The 15,755-nt window shown below is 33.4% G+C and overlaps 1 protein-coding gene across 11 annotated transcripts in view; it reads right to left on the bottom strand.

Annotated features, from left to right (window-relative positions):
• Window positions 1-15,755, bottom strand: part of Emsy (EMSY transcriptional repressor, BRCA2 interacting) — an 89,064-nt gene that overhangs the window by 38,418 nt on the left and 34,891 nt on the right. For all 11 annotated transcript variants that reach the window (XM_005323219.5, XM_078046696.1, XM_021725108.3 and 8 more), the window contains 2 exons: window positions 4,992-5,141; window positions 2,130-2,300 (listed from right to left, as the gene is read on the bottom strand). In XM_005323219.5, the coding sequence (XP_005323276.1) occupies window positions 2,130-2,300; window positions 4,992-5,141 (321 nt within the window). The remainder of the gene's footprint in view (window positions 1-2,129; window positions 2,301-4,991; window positions 5,142-15,755) is intronic.

The following is a 15,755-nucleotide window of genomic DNA, read 5'->3' as shown; positions in this document are numbered from 1 at the left end:
TGAGTAAAAAAAGGAATGAAAATACATTTCAATTTTAACACATTTCCATGGGTGGCAAAATTATGTGGTTTTTATCTTTGTACTTTTCTAAATTACCCCACAATGAAAGGAAAGTTTGTTGTTGTTAAGTCTTCTAGTCTTATAGCTAGATGTCGAAATGTATTTTAGGAAAACTGCTTTTTGGAGGGGGAGGAAATTTTATTTATTTATTTCTTCATTTTTCATTGGTGCATTATAGTTGTAGTACATAATGGTGGGACTTGTTATATATTTGTACATGCACACAATATAACCATATAATTTGGCCAATATCATTCCCCAGTATTTCTCCTTTCCCTTGAGGGAAAGAATTTTAGAAACTAATATCTGCTTATGGATGAAGACAGAAAACTACTAACTTCATTCAACCAGATTACCAGTTTATGATGAATATACAAAGGGATTTAAAAACTACTAATAAACTAACCTAAATCCTAGGATCACAGAATAACAGAATATTACAAAAAAAAGAGAACTATCTTTATAAAGAACAGTGATAAGTAAACATAGGATCCATTTAGAACAATCAGGAATGAGGAAAAATGCCAAACAGTGAAGGAAATATGAAGACATCATAATCTTCATGCAATGAGTAAAGTTGCATGTATACCAAGTAAGTATATGCTACAGTGCCAGAAAAGCTTAATAACTCTTCCCATGTATACCCATTTACTTGAAATAACAAACAAGTGAGTGGTTCTATATTTAATATGAAGGTGGATAACATATAAAGGATATAGATCTTAAATCTCTGCCTCTAGGAAAATATGCCTGCTTATGTTCCTCTAACCTACTACAAAACAACTACATCATGAATAAGGTCTATAAATAAGGCTTCATCTAACATTCCCTTTAAGCTATATGGTATTATAAACTCATATATAAGTAAAAAAAAAAGAATCCTAAGGTCATAAAAAGTTACCTACCAATGAAAAACATAACTTTTTGAAAAATGCTTAATTGAGTAAATGTTCTATACTATTTGAAGATATTGTCAAGTAATAAATTATAATTTGAGTTATCACTGTGTTATTTAAATATCCTCTTAAAAGTTAAGAGTACAATGACTCTTTCCCTACTTTCATCTTCCTCAGTTTGGCAAACACTGAATTTTCTCACTTACACACTTAAAAGAAGAGCCAAAATTAACAGCTTTAAATATAGTGCTTGATGCCAATACCATGCTCTGCTTTGCTTTTTTTCATTCCTTGAGTTATCAGCAACATCAAATTACTGCCAGAAACTTCAGTCCCTTGATTTTATAATATTAGAACAACTCACCAGGAGCAAACAAAATACGACTAGTCTACAAAAATGGCAGCAGTTAAAATCATAAGGCTTGCTTTATCAGAGATTATTTAGATCATTTTAATTAAAAAATAATAATCAGTGAAAATAGATGCCATGTTAACATTCCACGTCAGGGTCCATGACCCAAATATTGCAGGCCAATAAAAACCAGGTAAAATTCCAATATAACAATAAATAGGCAGATGTTTAACAACCTTACTATCTGAGTAAAATATTTTTTAAAAGCAAACAGTTAAGATAAATGGTGAAAAGCAACTAAAGATATTCAAATATTTTTATTTTTAACAGGCTAAAGTAACATTAGTAACTGAAATTATGAGATATGTTCCTTCAATTGAGTTCAATGTATTAATACTACTTCTTCCACTGCTCTAACTTGTACAGACATGGATAGGTCAGTTGGATCTCTAAATCCAAATCTGTCTTCATTTGTAAAATGGGCACAATAATAACCACCTGAAGAGTTACTATAAAGTCTGACTGGGTTGACAAATGGGAGAATATTTTGTAAATTAAAAATCTCTATGCAAAAATCAACCATAATCTTTGCATTGTGATTAAAAACAAGTAATTATTCTTTTAATTTTAGAACTATCAAAAGCTTTACATGTGAATATTTAATACTAAAACTAAGAAATATTTAATCTCTAAACACAAGAACTAAAAACAAAGCTTTAGATTTCTAAGAAAAATGAGATCAAGCAATCCTTCAATAGTGAAAATGTTTTTCCTCTCACTATACAATACCTATGCTTTTGATATATTTCAGATATACCTACCAGAAACTATATTACTGCTAATTATCTTGCCCCCCAAAGTAGCTAATGATTTGGGTACTACTGTAATGATGCTACCACTGGTAGTTTTCACATAGGTTGCAGCTCCAGGTGTTGCAGCCATCCGACCTATGGATGGGCTCACTGTTGGCCGGGTATAGGTTGCCTGTGTACCTACAGAAGAGAAAAAGCCAAAAGAAAAACTCATCATCACTTACAGAAGAATAACTTGTTTAACCATAATTCATTGTAACCTACATTGCTTTAACTTGAAAATGGAATTTTCAGGTGTCAAGACATTAATTTAGAGTTTTACAGTCAGTCTTCAATGCACATAGCAAGAACAAATGCCAAGTCAATTTGAATTAATTTTACACTTAAAATTTTGTGATGTGTTGCATCAAATTACTAACTCAAAAGAAAGTAGCGCTAAGCCTGTTCCCTTCTTCAACTACCTTCTTCCACTAGTTTTATGCCAAAAGAAACTTAAAATTTAATCATCTTTCCTGCCAGAGCATTTTAGATATTTTTATTATAGATTTTAAGGTATCTGCATCTGTTTTATGTTGTCTTAGTGCCAAACCTGACGTCAGCACTCAGCAAATAAGGCAGTATTATTTGTCTAAAATTTTATAAACTTTTACTTTTTTATACTCTCCTGACCTCTAAATATATTTCCATCTTTTAAAGGGTTATTCCATCATTTTACTAGAGATTAAAGCTGAAGCTGCCAAGAGTTGCCAGGAATATTTCTCTATAGCTAAAAATTTTCTCCACTTACATATTTCCTCAACTTTAACTGACCTACTAGAATATTTTTCTTTATATCTCTCAAAGGATTTTATATCCTTTCCCACTATTTTGGGGACTTTTCTCTTTACCAAACAGGAATTAGAAACTAACCAGATGTGCCTTCTTTATTTCTTACACAGCCAGTAAGACTATTACAGTATAGTCTCAGACTATTCCTGAAAAAAAAATTATTAGCCTTGGGGAAATGAAAAAAAAAAAAAAAAGCAACAACAACAACCAAGGTAATACTTTTTTCAACTTAATTTTTTTTGTCATAATAATAATAATTAGATTCAAAGACTATTCTGATAGCCACTAATATTCCCAACCCCCCAAAAAGTTATTTTAGCAATTTATTAACCTTTAAAAAATACATCCATTACTCAAAAAAGGGAGGAGTGAAGAAACATTTAGTAGAATCAGTTTGAACTAGTTACAAACATACATCCAAATTTAAACAACAACAACAAAAACCCTAGTAGAAAGTAAATAAGGCATGGGCACCAAAGGTTTGAATTCTATGAATCATACATTCAATTTTGGCTTTTGTTTTAAAATAGGAAACACTTATTCTAATATAGACAAACACGGGCACAGTATAATTTTTCACTGCCCTCCCCTAACATGAGGAATCATATATATATACACATAATATTAATATCTTTGAGCCAAATGGAGAAAAGTTTAGGTTAAGTATGATATATTTAATATGAGAATAACAGTGTTTAAAATAGAAACAGAAAGTAAAATGGTGGTTGCCAAGGACTATAAAAAAGGGGGAAATGGAGAGTTCTTATATAATGGGTATAGAGGTTCAGTGTGGGAAGAGGAAAAAGTTGTGGAGATAGATGGTACTAATGGTTGTACAACAATGGACAAGTACTTTATGCCAATAAAATGTATATTTGAAAGTGGTAAATTTCATATTATGTATATTTTAACCAAAATTAAAAAACAAAACAAAACATAGGTTCTGGAGTCAAACAGATATGGGTTCAAATCTCAGCTCTCTTCTTATTGGCTATGTGACCTTAGGCAAACTGGTTGATGCAAGTCACTGAAAATGGAAATAATAAAGCCTAAAGGAGATTAAATACAATGCTTGTACAGATCTCAACATACTGGTCAATAAAGGACAGCTTATAATACTTGAGATAGGTATCATTTTGTACTGCTAAACAGTACAGTCTAAAACTGTGTCATCTAAATACTGGCCCTCCTCAAAAAGTTTGGTTAAGAGTTAAAGACACTTTGGCCATGGGCATAGCTCAGCAACTGGAGTATCTGCCTAGCATTCATGTGGCCCTGAGTTAAATCATCAGCACACCACTGGGGGAAAAAAAGAGTTACAAGACATTTAAAATATTAGTAATGGCTAATTCTAATATTAATAGTAATAGCTACTGAGCACTATACTGGGGACTTTTTACATACTTGATTTCATTTAAAACTTACAATAATCTATGAGTTAGATATTAGTCTCCCATTTAAATTAGACAGGGGAAAAGATTTAGAAAAGTAAGTAACCTGCTAAAGGTCACAAAGGATAGTACTATTTACAAGGTCCTACGATATCACTTTCTCAAACACAGGCTGACTGCTTATTTTTTGGGCATAATGGCATCCTGTGCTTCCCTCAGCCTCAATAACACTTACTATCCTATGACACAGGTTCTTGATCTCAGCAGAGTAAGATCCTGTACGGGTTGGCATTGTTTTCATTTGGACAACAAATCCTCAACAAGCACCTACTTACAGGCCAACTCTCTATATATGATGAATAAACAAGACGTGATCCCTTACCCTCAGGGAGCTTACAACCTAATAGGTGAAAAATAAATTAACCACTAGCAAAGTATGAGAAATTGTGGTAAGTTCTATAAAGGAAAAAAACAGAGGACCATGAGAAAGAATAGTAAGAGACAGCCAGTTTTAGGGAAGTAGGTGGATCAAGAAAGGTCTCTGAAGAATTATTTCATTAATCTCTTGATCCCCAATGTAGAGAATATCACTGGTACAGAGATTTTGGTTGATGAACATATGAATGAATGGACTGATGCTCATGAGACTTACCCGTAGGAGTGGTTACCAGTTTAGTTGTCATAATTGCACCATTACTGCTAACCACCATAATAGGGGAATTGCTACTGGTGGGAAGAGTTGCGGTCACTGGTTTAGGTAAGATTTTACTTGGCTGAACCTGTTGTGTGATGATTTTAACACCTTTGAAAGAAGAAAGATGAATCTCAGTACAAAGTTTTTTAAAAACATGTCCCTTATACCAACCCAAGAGGGCAGTAATACATATATTTACTCAGTCTTATGCAAGGAGATGTTTTTTTTCATATTGATGAGACTCTTTCAACTTTTAGCCTAAAATTCCTGGCTTTCCTAATTTTTCTCATTTCAGGAATGAAAGTAGGACATTACATTAACAAAGTTCTTGAAGAAAAATAAATCTTGACTTTTTGTATATGTTGGGATCATATAAGAGCTTTTAAATCAAAGTTAGCAATTGTACTTTTACAAGCAAATCTGTTCCACACAAATACTTGGGATGAAAGGAATATCATAAGAAATCAAACCAAGTCACAATACTATTTTCACTGAATAATTCATGAAACAAAATATTTCACTATAGACAACCACCAAGGATTATAACTTTTTTAGATGGTGACTTAGGTTGAGACATTAGGAAGGAAACAGGTCTACGTATTTAACAGCCTTAATAATTAAATAATTCGTAATAACTTAATTCTTAAATATTAAACATCTTATAGTCAATAAAAAATTAAAATTATGGTATCTAGGCATAATTAAACAAGTTACTTAATCTCTGTGACTTAGTTTTATCATTATTAAGTAAAAATAATATTAGTTTATATCTCATTGGGCTATTGTGAGGATTAAATAAATTCAAATTATAAACTGACTAATACATGAAAAAAATTCAATAATTATTATTGTGAAAATAAATAATTATTGATAATATAATATAATAAGCTATAAACAGTGAAGCTGTAAGATGAATAATGACTTCTATTTCATTAATGACTTCTAATAAAGCAAATATAAAAAGAAGCCACTAAAGAAATAATCACAGACACAGAAAAAAACAAGAGAATCATAAGAGATAATTCTGCTCAATCCTAAACAAATAAACTGAAAATCTGGATTGGATGATATTCTAGGAAAATATCCTTTACTAGAATTGACCCTGGGGGGCTGGGGTTGCGGCTCAGTGATAGAGTGCTCATGAAAGGCACTGGGTTTGATCTTCAGCATCACATAAAAATAAATAAATAAAAATAAAGGTATTGTGTCTGTGTATAAATAAAAACATATATATATATTTTTTTAAAGAAAACTGACCTTGGAAAAGAAAGTCAATTAAAATAGACAAGTTTACATAAAAGAAATTTTTAAGAACTCCATCCCCCATCAATAAGTATAAGACCCAGATACTTGCACTGGACAATTCTACTGTCCTTTAAAAAATAATAATTCCAATGTACTTAAAACCATTCCAGAGATACATTTCTGGTAAGATAGCATGAAGGACTAAGCTAATCTACTAATCCAGTGAAAAGTGATGAAAATTGTGAAACAATAATCTTGAAAGGCTCTGGAAATGGTTTCTAGGTCAAATAGCAAATGAAAAAAGAAATCTACTCAAGAAAATCCACCTAAAGTTTATAAAATAGTTTCTTCCTTTGTCCCTTTCAGTTTCAGACTGTTGTGGGCAAGGACACAGGGTTCCTTCTGCCCCTACTCCAGTTGGAGGGCCTTCTTCTTAGAAAGAACAGGACTTAAGCTATCCCATCCTGCCCCTAGCTATTTATTGTTAAGGCTAAATTCTGAGCAAGTGCAGTTAAGCGGTGGGTGCTTCCTTCTTCTGTTCAGCCCCTAATTCATGGACAAATGCTCTAACTCAGGTGGGGCATCACTAAGAATACTGGAGCACTAATCACCTCAGCCCAGCTTATGAGGCAGTGGATCTACCACCAGGAGCAGCAAGCTTAACTAACTTCAGACTGCTCTCCAGATCCAACCTTCACTGAGCACTTAGTGCCTAAAGCAGGGGTGCTACCTGGAGAGTAGTTTACCATTGACCCCACTCCTCCCAGTTCCAGAGCTCTGGCTCAGAGACTATGTCTGAAAATAGAAATAAGTCATAAAAACAGACAGCTCGTACTATCTTCCCAAAGGAATTGACTTCATTTGTATCAGATTATGGAGAAGTTCAAGTTTTGAGCATTTTCAAGAATACTGGAGGATGTGGTGAAAGGTAATTGGAAAGAGATTCAAGAATTTAATGAAGACAACAATCTAGATTACAGGCTAATTTATAGAAGAGAACTGGGGAATAAGAAAACTGAAAGGAGCCCTCCTGGGGTCAGAACAAGTATCAAAAATGAACCCCAGAAACTATTCTGTCAAAGGGTTCAAAATTTGGATTTGTGTATAGAACAATTTGTGTCCCAGGCATTGTTCAAAACAACAGAGAAATTATTCAGCAGTTGTAGAGTTTAATAGCTGGATGTGGCCAGGGAAAAGAAAGAGCCATACTAATATTATTGTCATGTCAAAGTTCCCTGAGGAATAGTATCAGAGTTAACATGGTAGAGGAATGGGGGAAAGTGGGAAGATTGGAATGGGAAAGAGAGTAGAATGAATTAGACATAACTTTCCTATGTTCATATAAGAATACATGATCGGGGGCTGGGGATGTGGCTCAAGCGGTGGCGTGCTCGCCTGGCATGCGTGCGGCCCAGGTTGGATCCTCAGCACCACATACCAACAAAGATGTTGTGTCCGCCAAGAACTAAAAAATAAATATTTAAAAAAAAAATTCTCTCTCTCTCTCTCCTCTGTCACTCTCTCTTTAAAAAAAAAAAAAAGAATACATGATCGGTGTAATTCCACATCAAGTACAACCCACAAGAATGGGAAGTTATATTCCATGTATTTATAATATGTCGAAATACATTCTACTGTCATGTGTAACTAAAAAGAACAAATAAAAAATAAAAACTTTGTGCTGTGGTTATGGATCATGGCAGAGTGCTTGCCTTGCACAGGTGAGGCACTGGGTTCAATCCTCAGCACCACATAAAAATAAACAAACAAAATAAAGATATTGTGTCCATCTATAACTAAAAAATTTAAAAATACACTTAAAAAAATAAATAAAAACACTATAGGGGAGGAGGTGCAGGAGGGAGAAGAAAACAGACTTCTAAAATAACTATCTAAACAAATAACTAAGCAAATAACAATAATAAATTCCTGGAGGGAGGAGACCAGTACTTGGCTACATTATATTACCAATAAATGTCCAATTTCCAATAAAAACATTAGGGGACATGCAAAGAAACAGGAAGAAATAATGGCTGAAAACTTTCCAAATTTACCAAAATGCAATAACCTACACATCCAGATAGCTTAAAAAACTTCAAGTAAAATAAACATAAAAAGATCCATAGTAAAAATGCTAAAATTCAATGTTAAGGAGAAAAATCTTGTAAAAGAAAAACAATTCATCACTTATAAAGAACTGACATGAGGTTAAGAGTTTACTTCTCAGTAAAAACAACAGAAGTTAGCAGGGTAAAGGATAAAATAGAGCTCAAAGAAAAAACTCACTGGAAAAATCCTATAATTCAGCAAAGCTATCTTAAAAATGAAGGTGAAACAAAGTCTTTATCATAGAAGCAAAAACTGAAAGAATGTGTTACCAGTACATCTAGTGTACTGGTTAGTGTCTCACAAGGGACACTAACGGTAGTTCTATGACTAGAAGGAATAAGGAATAAAAGAATAACGTCTGTTTTTCCCACATCTGTTCAATACTGTACTAGAGGTTCGAATCAGGGAAATTAGGCAAGAAAAAAGAAATAAAAATATCCAGATTGGAATAGCAGAAACTATCTCTATTGCGGATGACCTGATCTTTTATTTAGAAAAAACTAAGGAATCCACTTAAAAAAAAAAATTCGTTTTCTTTCCTTTTTTTTTTTTTTAAGACATGGGGTCCATTATGTTGCACAGGCTGGCCCTGAAATCCTGACCTCAAGCAACCAACCTGAACCTGCCTCAGTCACCTAACACCCCACCAAGTAACTCAGACTATAGGCACACACCAATGTGCCAGGCTAGGAAAATCTAAATTATGGGAAAATATATTATGTCCACAAAGCAAATGATTTAACATTAAGATGATAATATTCCTCAAATTAATCTACAGAGTGAATCCAATTCCTATTCTGATGACTTTTGTAGAAATTGATAGGTGAATTACAAATTTCATATTACAACTGCTGAATAATTTCTCTGTTGTTTTAAACAATGCCTGGGACACAAATTGTTCTATACACAAATCCAAAACAGAAAAGTCCACACTTTAAGATTTCAAAACTTATTACAAACCAATGGAAATCAAACCAGTACAGTACTGGCATAACACACAGACACAGACCAATGGAACAGAACTGAGTCCAGAAATAAACCAATACACCTATGGTCAACTAATTTTTTTTACAGAGTTACCAGGACAATTCAATGGGGAAAAAAAATATTTTTTCAACAAGTTATGCTGGGATAATTAGATAGCATATACAGAATAATGAAATAGGACCTTGTATTTGTCTATTTTTTTATTACTACACCAAAATCCTTGGGACAGGCTAGTTTTATAAAGTAAAGAAGCTTATCTAGCTCATAGTTTTGGAGTATAAAAGTTCAAGATCATTGGCCCTACTGATTTAGCCTCTGGTGAGAGCACTGTGGTAGAAGTGTAAGCAAGAATAAAACATCACCAAAGAATAATTCATGGGTAGAACTCGTGTGTGTGTGTGTGTGTGTGTGTGTGTGTGTGTCTATGTGTGTGCTAGGGATCAAACTAAGGGCCTTGCACATGCTAGTGCTTTAACACTACACTACATCCCCAACCCTAGGCTGTCTTGTAACAGACTCTCACAATAACTCAGGGGTACCACAAGAGTTTCTGAGGATAGCTGATCAATGACCTAAGGACCTGCCATTAGACCCCATCTCTTAAAGGTCCACACCACCTCTCACATTATCACTCCGTGGACCAAACTTCTCACACATAAACCCTTATAACACAATCAAACCATATCCAAACAGCATACCTTTACCTCACATAATATACAAAATTAAGTAAAAAATGATCAAAGATACCAAAGAGGTAAAACAAAGTGTTAGAAGATAGGAAAAAAACTTTATGATCTTGGGTCTTGGCAAAGAATCATTAAATATAACACTAAAAACACATGCAAAAATGGGGCTGGGGTTGTAGCTCAGTGGCAGAGCATGTGTGAGGCACTGGGTTCTATCCTCAGCACCACATATAAATAAATAAAAAATAAAGGTACATCAACAACTAAAAAATATTAAAAAAACATATGCAGCAAAAGAAAATGATATGAACTAGACATCATCAAAAATTTAAATTTTTTTTGTACTTTAAAGGATATCAACAAGAAACTGAAGAAACAACTAAAGAGAATGGGAGGAATATATGGATATTGCATGTGATAAGAGTTTAATGTAAGCATATAAATTCATACAATTCAATGGCAAAAAGACAAACAACCCAATTTAAAAATGAGCAAAGAATCTGAGTAGGTATTTCTTCAAGGAAGATATATGAAAGGTCCAACAAGTACATAAAAAGATGCTTAATATACTTGTCATCAGAGAAATGCAAATTCAGACCATAATGAAATACCACTTGTTAGAAATTAGGATGGCTAGAATCAAAAAGTAGAACTGCAAGTATTGGCAAGAATGTAGAGTATTTGGAATTCTCATGCATTCATTGCTGGTGGGAATGTAAAACGATGCAGTTCTTTAGAAAATAGTCTGGCAGTTCTTCAAAGAATTAAATATAGAGATATCATATAACCCAGCAATTCTAATACACACCCCCCACACACACACAAACGAAAACTGAATATTCAAGAATTCACACACAAATGTTTTTAGCAGCATTTTCATAATTGCCAGCAGGTAAAAACCATCCAAATATATATCAATGTCCATCCAAATGAACAAACGCATACCCATGTTTTTAGTAGCACAATCCACAACAGCCATAGTATGGATCCAGCCATGGTGTTCATTAACAGATGAATGGGCAAAGAAAATGTGGTATTTGTTCACAATGGATTCAATCATAAAGAAAAATGAAATTGTCATTTGCAGGAAAGTGGATAGAATATAAGAACATTATGCCAAGCAAAATAAGCCAAAGGTCATGGGTTGAATGTTTTCTCATATGTGGAAGCTAGACAGAAAAAAGGAAAAGAAATGTGGAGCAGGGATCTCATGAAAAATCTAAGGGAGATCAGTAGAGTAAAGGAACCAGGGGGAGGAAGAAGGAGAGGGAAGGGGAAATACTGGGGAATGATACTGGCCAAATCATATTATGTGCATATACAAATATATAACAACAAATCCCATGATAACACACTAATAAAAAAATACAGAAAAAAGAATCAAATACTAATATATACAACAACATACATAAACCTTAAAAACATGCTAAGTGAATAAAACCAGACACAAAATATCACATATTATATAATTTCTTTCATATCAAAGTACAGGATATGAAAATCTAGAAATCAAAAATAATAGGGAGCCAGGCATGGTAGCTTGTGCCTAAAATCCCAGCACCTAGGGAGGCTGAGGCAGGAGGATAGCAAATTCAAAACCAGCCTCAGCAAATTAGCAAGGCCTTAAGCAACTTAGTGATACTCTGTCTCAAAAAATAAAAAATAAAAAGGGTTGGGGATGTGACTCAATGTTTAAGCCCCCCTGGGTTCAATACCTGGTACTAAGAAAAAAGAAAGAAAAAGAAAAGAAAAACATAACAGGGGATGCTTATGGATCGGTACAAGGAGTAGGAGGTAATAGCTAAAGGATATAGGGTTTCTTTTTGAGGTGATAGAAATATTTTAAAATCATAATAGATGATCTGTGAACATATTAAATACCACTGATGGGCTGATGTTGTAGTGTAGCTCAGTGGTAGAGTGCTTACCTAGCACGTGTGAGGCCCTGGGTTCCATCCCTAGCACCACATAAAAATAAGTAAATAAAATAACGCATTGTGTCCAACTACACCTAAAAATTAAATATTTTTTAAAAATACCATTGAATTGAACACATTTAATGAGTTAAGCAAACGCTTTATGAAATAATCTCAAGAAAACTTGATTTTATTTTTAATCCATACAAAAAAGGGAAAATTTTAAAATTCTTGCTAGGAAGCACACATAACATGGAAACAAAAACCTGACGAAGCCATGAGTGATGGTGCACACCTGTAATCCCAATGGCTGGGGAGGCTGAGGCAGAAGGGTCGCAAGTTCAAAGCCACCCTCGGCAAAATCGAGATGCTAAGCAACTTAGTGAGACCCTATTTCTAAATAAAATACAAAAAGGGCTGAGGATGTGGCTTGTGGTCAAGTGCCCCTGAGTTCAATCCCTGGTACCAAGAAAAAAACACAAACACAAACACAAACAAAAACAAAAACAAAAAAACACCTGACATGAACTGTACACACACACACACACACACACACACACACACACACACACACACAAAGACTACAGATGAATGTCAAAATAAATAACTGAATCACAAATAAAAATGTAACCAAAACACCTCAGAAACTAGAACCTTGCAAAACTAGGAAACAGTGTATATACATATAATAAAATCCCCTTTTTACTAGAAAGATAAAACTATTTCAAATACAGTGTAATATGCAGGGAAAAAAATCAACTGTGATAATTTTTTTCAGTATATTATAATACCACATTACACTAAACAAACACTAAGGAAATAGAAGAAAATGATATATACATTATAAATAAATCAAAATTGAATCCTAAAATATTTTCAAACAAGCTAGAGGAAGGCAAGAAAATACAAACAGAATAACAAGAAACAGAAGAAACAAACAGAAAACAAATAATAAAATAGCACTTAAGCTCTACCATATCAACAATTACCTTAAATGTAAATGGTCCAAAGACATAATTTATAAGACAAAGACCGGCAGAGTGAATTTAAAAAAACCCAACCACACTAAGTTCTGTCTACAAGAAAATCATTTCAAATACAACACACATAGTTGAAAATAAGATGATGGGAAATTATATATTGTTGAGATAATGAATCCAAAGAAAACAGGAGTGGCTATCTTAATTATAGATAAAGTAGACTTTAAAAGGCAATACAATTCACTGTGTCCAATCAACATAATACCTGGCAAATCCAAAATCACTGTAGTTTTCTACTACATGGACTAAATATACTAATGTGGGTTTGATATCATCATTTTGTAGATTATGTGTCAAGCTTTCCAAATTGAAATTGGAATAAAACTTCAAGAATGGAAATAAAAATAAAACATCATCTTTTTTTCCCCCCTAAGAAAAGTAGACTTCAGAGCAAAGAAAATTACTGAGGGGAAAAAAAGGGATACTAAATAATGAAAAAGAACCAATCTACCAAGATATATAATGTTTCTAAATATATATATATCAAACAACAGATGCATTAAAATACATAAAGGAGGGCGGGGTTGTGGCTCAGAGGTAGAGCGCTTGCATGAGGCATTTGGTTCAATCCTTAGCACCACATAAAGTAAAATAAAGACACTGTATCCACCTATAACTAAAAAATTTTTAAAAATAAATAAATAAAATAAAATACATGAAGCAAAACCACATAAATAATTCTGGGGTGAAGTCCTACAAATATAGTTGCAAACTTTAACATTTCATTCTGACCAGTGATAGATAACCATATGAGAAATTTAACCATATAGGAAATCTAACAAGACTGCAAAATAACTGCCAGGCTTGGTGGTGCATGCCTCTAATCCCAGAAGTTTAGGAGACTGAGGCAGGAGGATTGCAAGTTCTAAGCCAGCCTCAGCAACTTAGTGAGGCCCTAAGTAACTCAGCAAGACCCTGTCTCTAAATAAAAGATAAAAAGGGCTGGGGAGGTGGCTCAGTGGTAAAGAGCCTCTGGTTTCAACCCCAGGTACCAAAAAACAAAGACAAAAACCAGGATAAATTAATAAAAAAAAGAACAAGATCTGACTTACACATTATACATGTGCACCCAATATTAGTATATTTCTTTAAGCACCCTGGAACATTTACCACAGTAGAACATATCTTGAGCCAAAAACAAGCCTCAACAAATTTAAAATAACTGAAATGATGTTATGTATGTTCTCAGACCACAGTGAAATCAAACTAAAAATCAATATTGAAAAGACCATAGAAAAATCTCCAACTGTTTAGAAATAAAATAAAACATTTATAAATAATCCAGAGATCAAATAGGAGGTCTCAAAGGAAATTTTAAAAACACACAAAATTGGATGAAAATGAAAACACAACATATCAAAACATACAGGATACTACTAAAACATGCCTGAGGGAAATTTATCACAAACATATTTATACAGATGTAGACATAAATGTTAAATGCTTAGAAAAAGTCTTAATAATGTAAGTTCCAATCTCAAGAAAGTAGAAGAGCAAATAAACCCACCCAAAATAAAAGGAAGGATATAATACTGAATTTGAAAACAGAAAAATGATGGGAAGGAACAATCAAAAATCTATTTCTTAAAAAACAAAAAAACTTGGGCTAGGGTTGTAGCTCAGTGGTAGAGTGCTCATCTCACATGTGGAAGGCACTGGATTCAATCCTCAGCACCACATAAAAATGAAAATAAGGGCATTATGTCCATCTACAACCAAAAAAAAAATACATTAAAAAAACAAAAAACTTCAGGCTGGGAATAGGGTTCAGTGATAAAATGAGCTCAATCCCCTTTACCATACACACACACAAAATCGTCAATAAAATAAATAAACCTATTTACAAGTTTGACAAAGAAAAAGACACAAAAACCACCAATACAAAATGAAACAAGGAACAATAATATAGATCCTGTTGCCACGAAAAGGATAATAAGGAACTAATACTAACAAATATACACACACACACACACACACACACACAAAAATATATATACACTCATAAATTTTGATAACTTAGAAGAAATGGACTGAAAATCATAAGCCATCAAAATTCAACCAAGATGAAACAGATAATCAGAATAGTGCTCTATTAAAAGAAATTGAATCATAATTTAAAAGCTCCCAAAACAGAAATCTCCAGGCCCTGATGGTTTCATGTAAAGAATTAATGCTAATGTTATACAATCTCTTTCAGAAAATAGAGAAGGAAGAAACACTTCCAAACTCATTTTATGAGCTCAAGCAAACTGAAGACAGTACAAAATAAGAAAACAACAGGTCAATATTTCTGATGAACAGAAACAAAAATTCAAGCCAGCAATGTGTAAAACAGAATTATACATCAAAACCAAGTAGGGTTTATTTCAGATATGCAGGGCTGGTTCAACAGAAAAATCAATCAATGTAATCCAGCATACTAACAGACTAAAAAAAAATCATATCCATTGAACAGAGAAAAGGTACTTAACAAAATCCAACATCCATTCATAACAAAGTCCCAGAAAAATAGGAGGGGTACTTCCTCGACTTGATAAAAAGTATCTTCAAAAAACCTACAGCTGGCATCATACTTAACGACGAAAGAGAATGCTTTCTCATCAATCATTTAACAACATAGTACTGGGAATTCTAGCCAGTGGGAGAAGGCAGGAAGAAGGCAGGAGAGCAAGGAGGCAGGGAAGGAAAAAGAAAAAGAAAGGAAGGAAAGAAAGGAAAAGGAAGGGGGGGAAGAATGGA

The sequence above is a fragment of the Ictidomys tridecemlineatus genome, chromosome 4 (genome assembly GCF_052094955.1).
Source record: "Ictidomys tridecemlineatus isolate mIctTri1 chromosome 4, mIctTri1.hap1, whole genome shotgun sequence".
In the NCBI taxonomy this organism is placed as follows: domain Eukaryota; kingdom Metazoa; phylum Chordata; class Mammalia; order Rodentia; family Sciuridae; genus Ictidomys; species Ictidomys tridecemlineatus.
The sequence above is the reverse complement of the archived record's forward strand: the minus strand, read 5'-3'. Positions and strand labels throughout refer to the sequence as shown.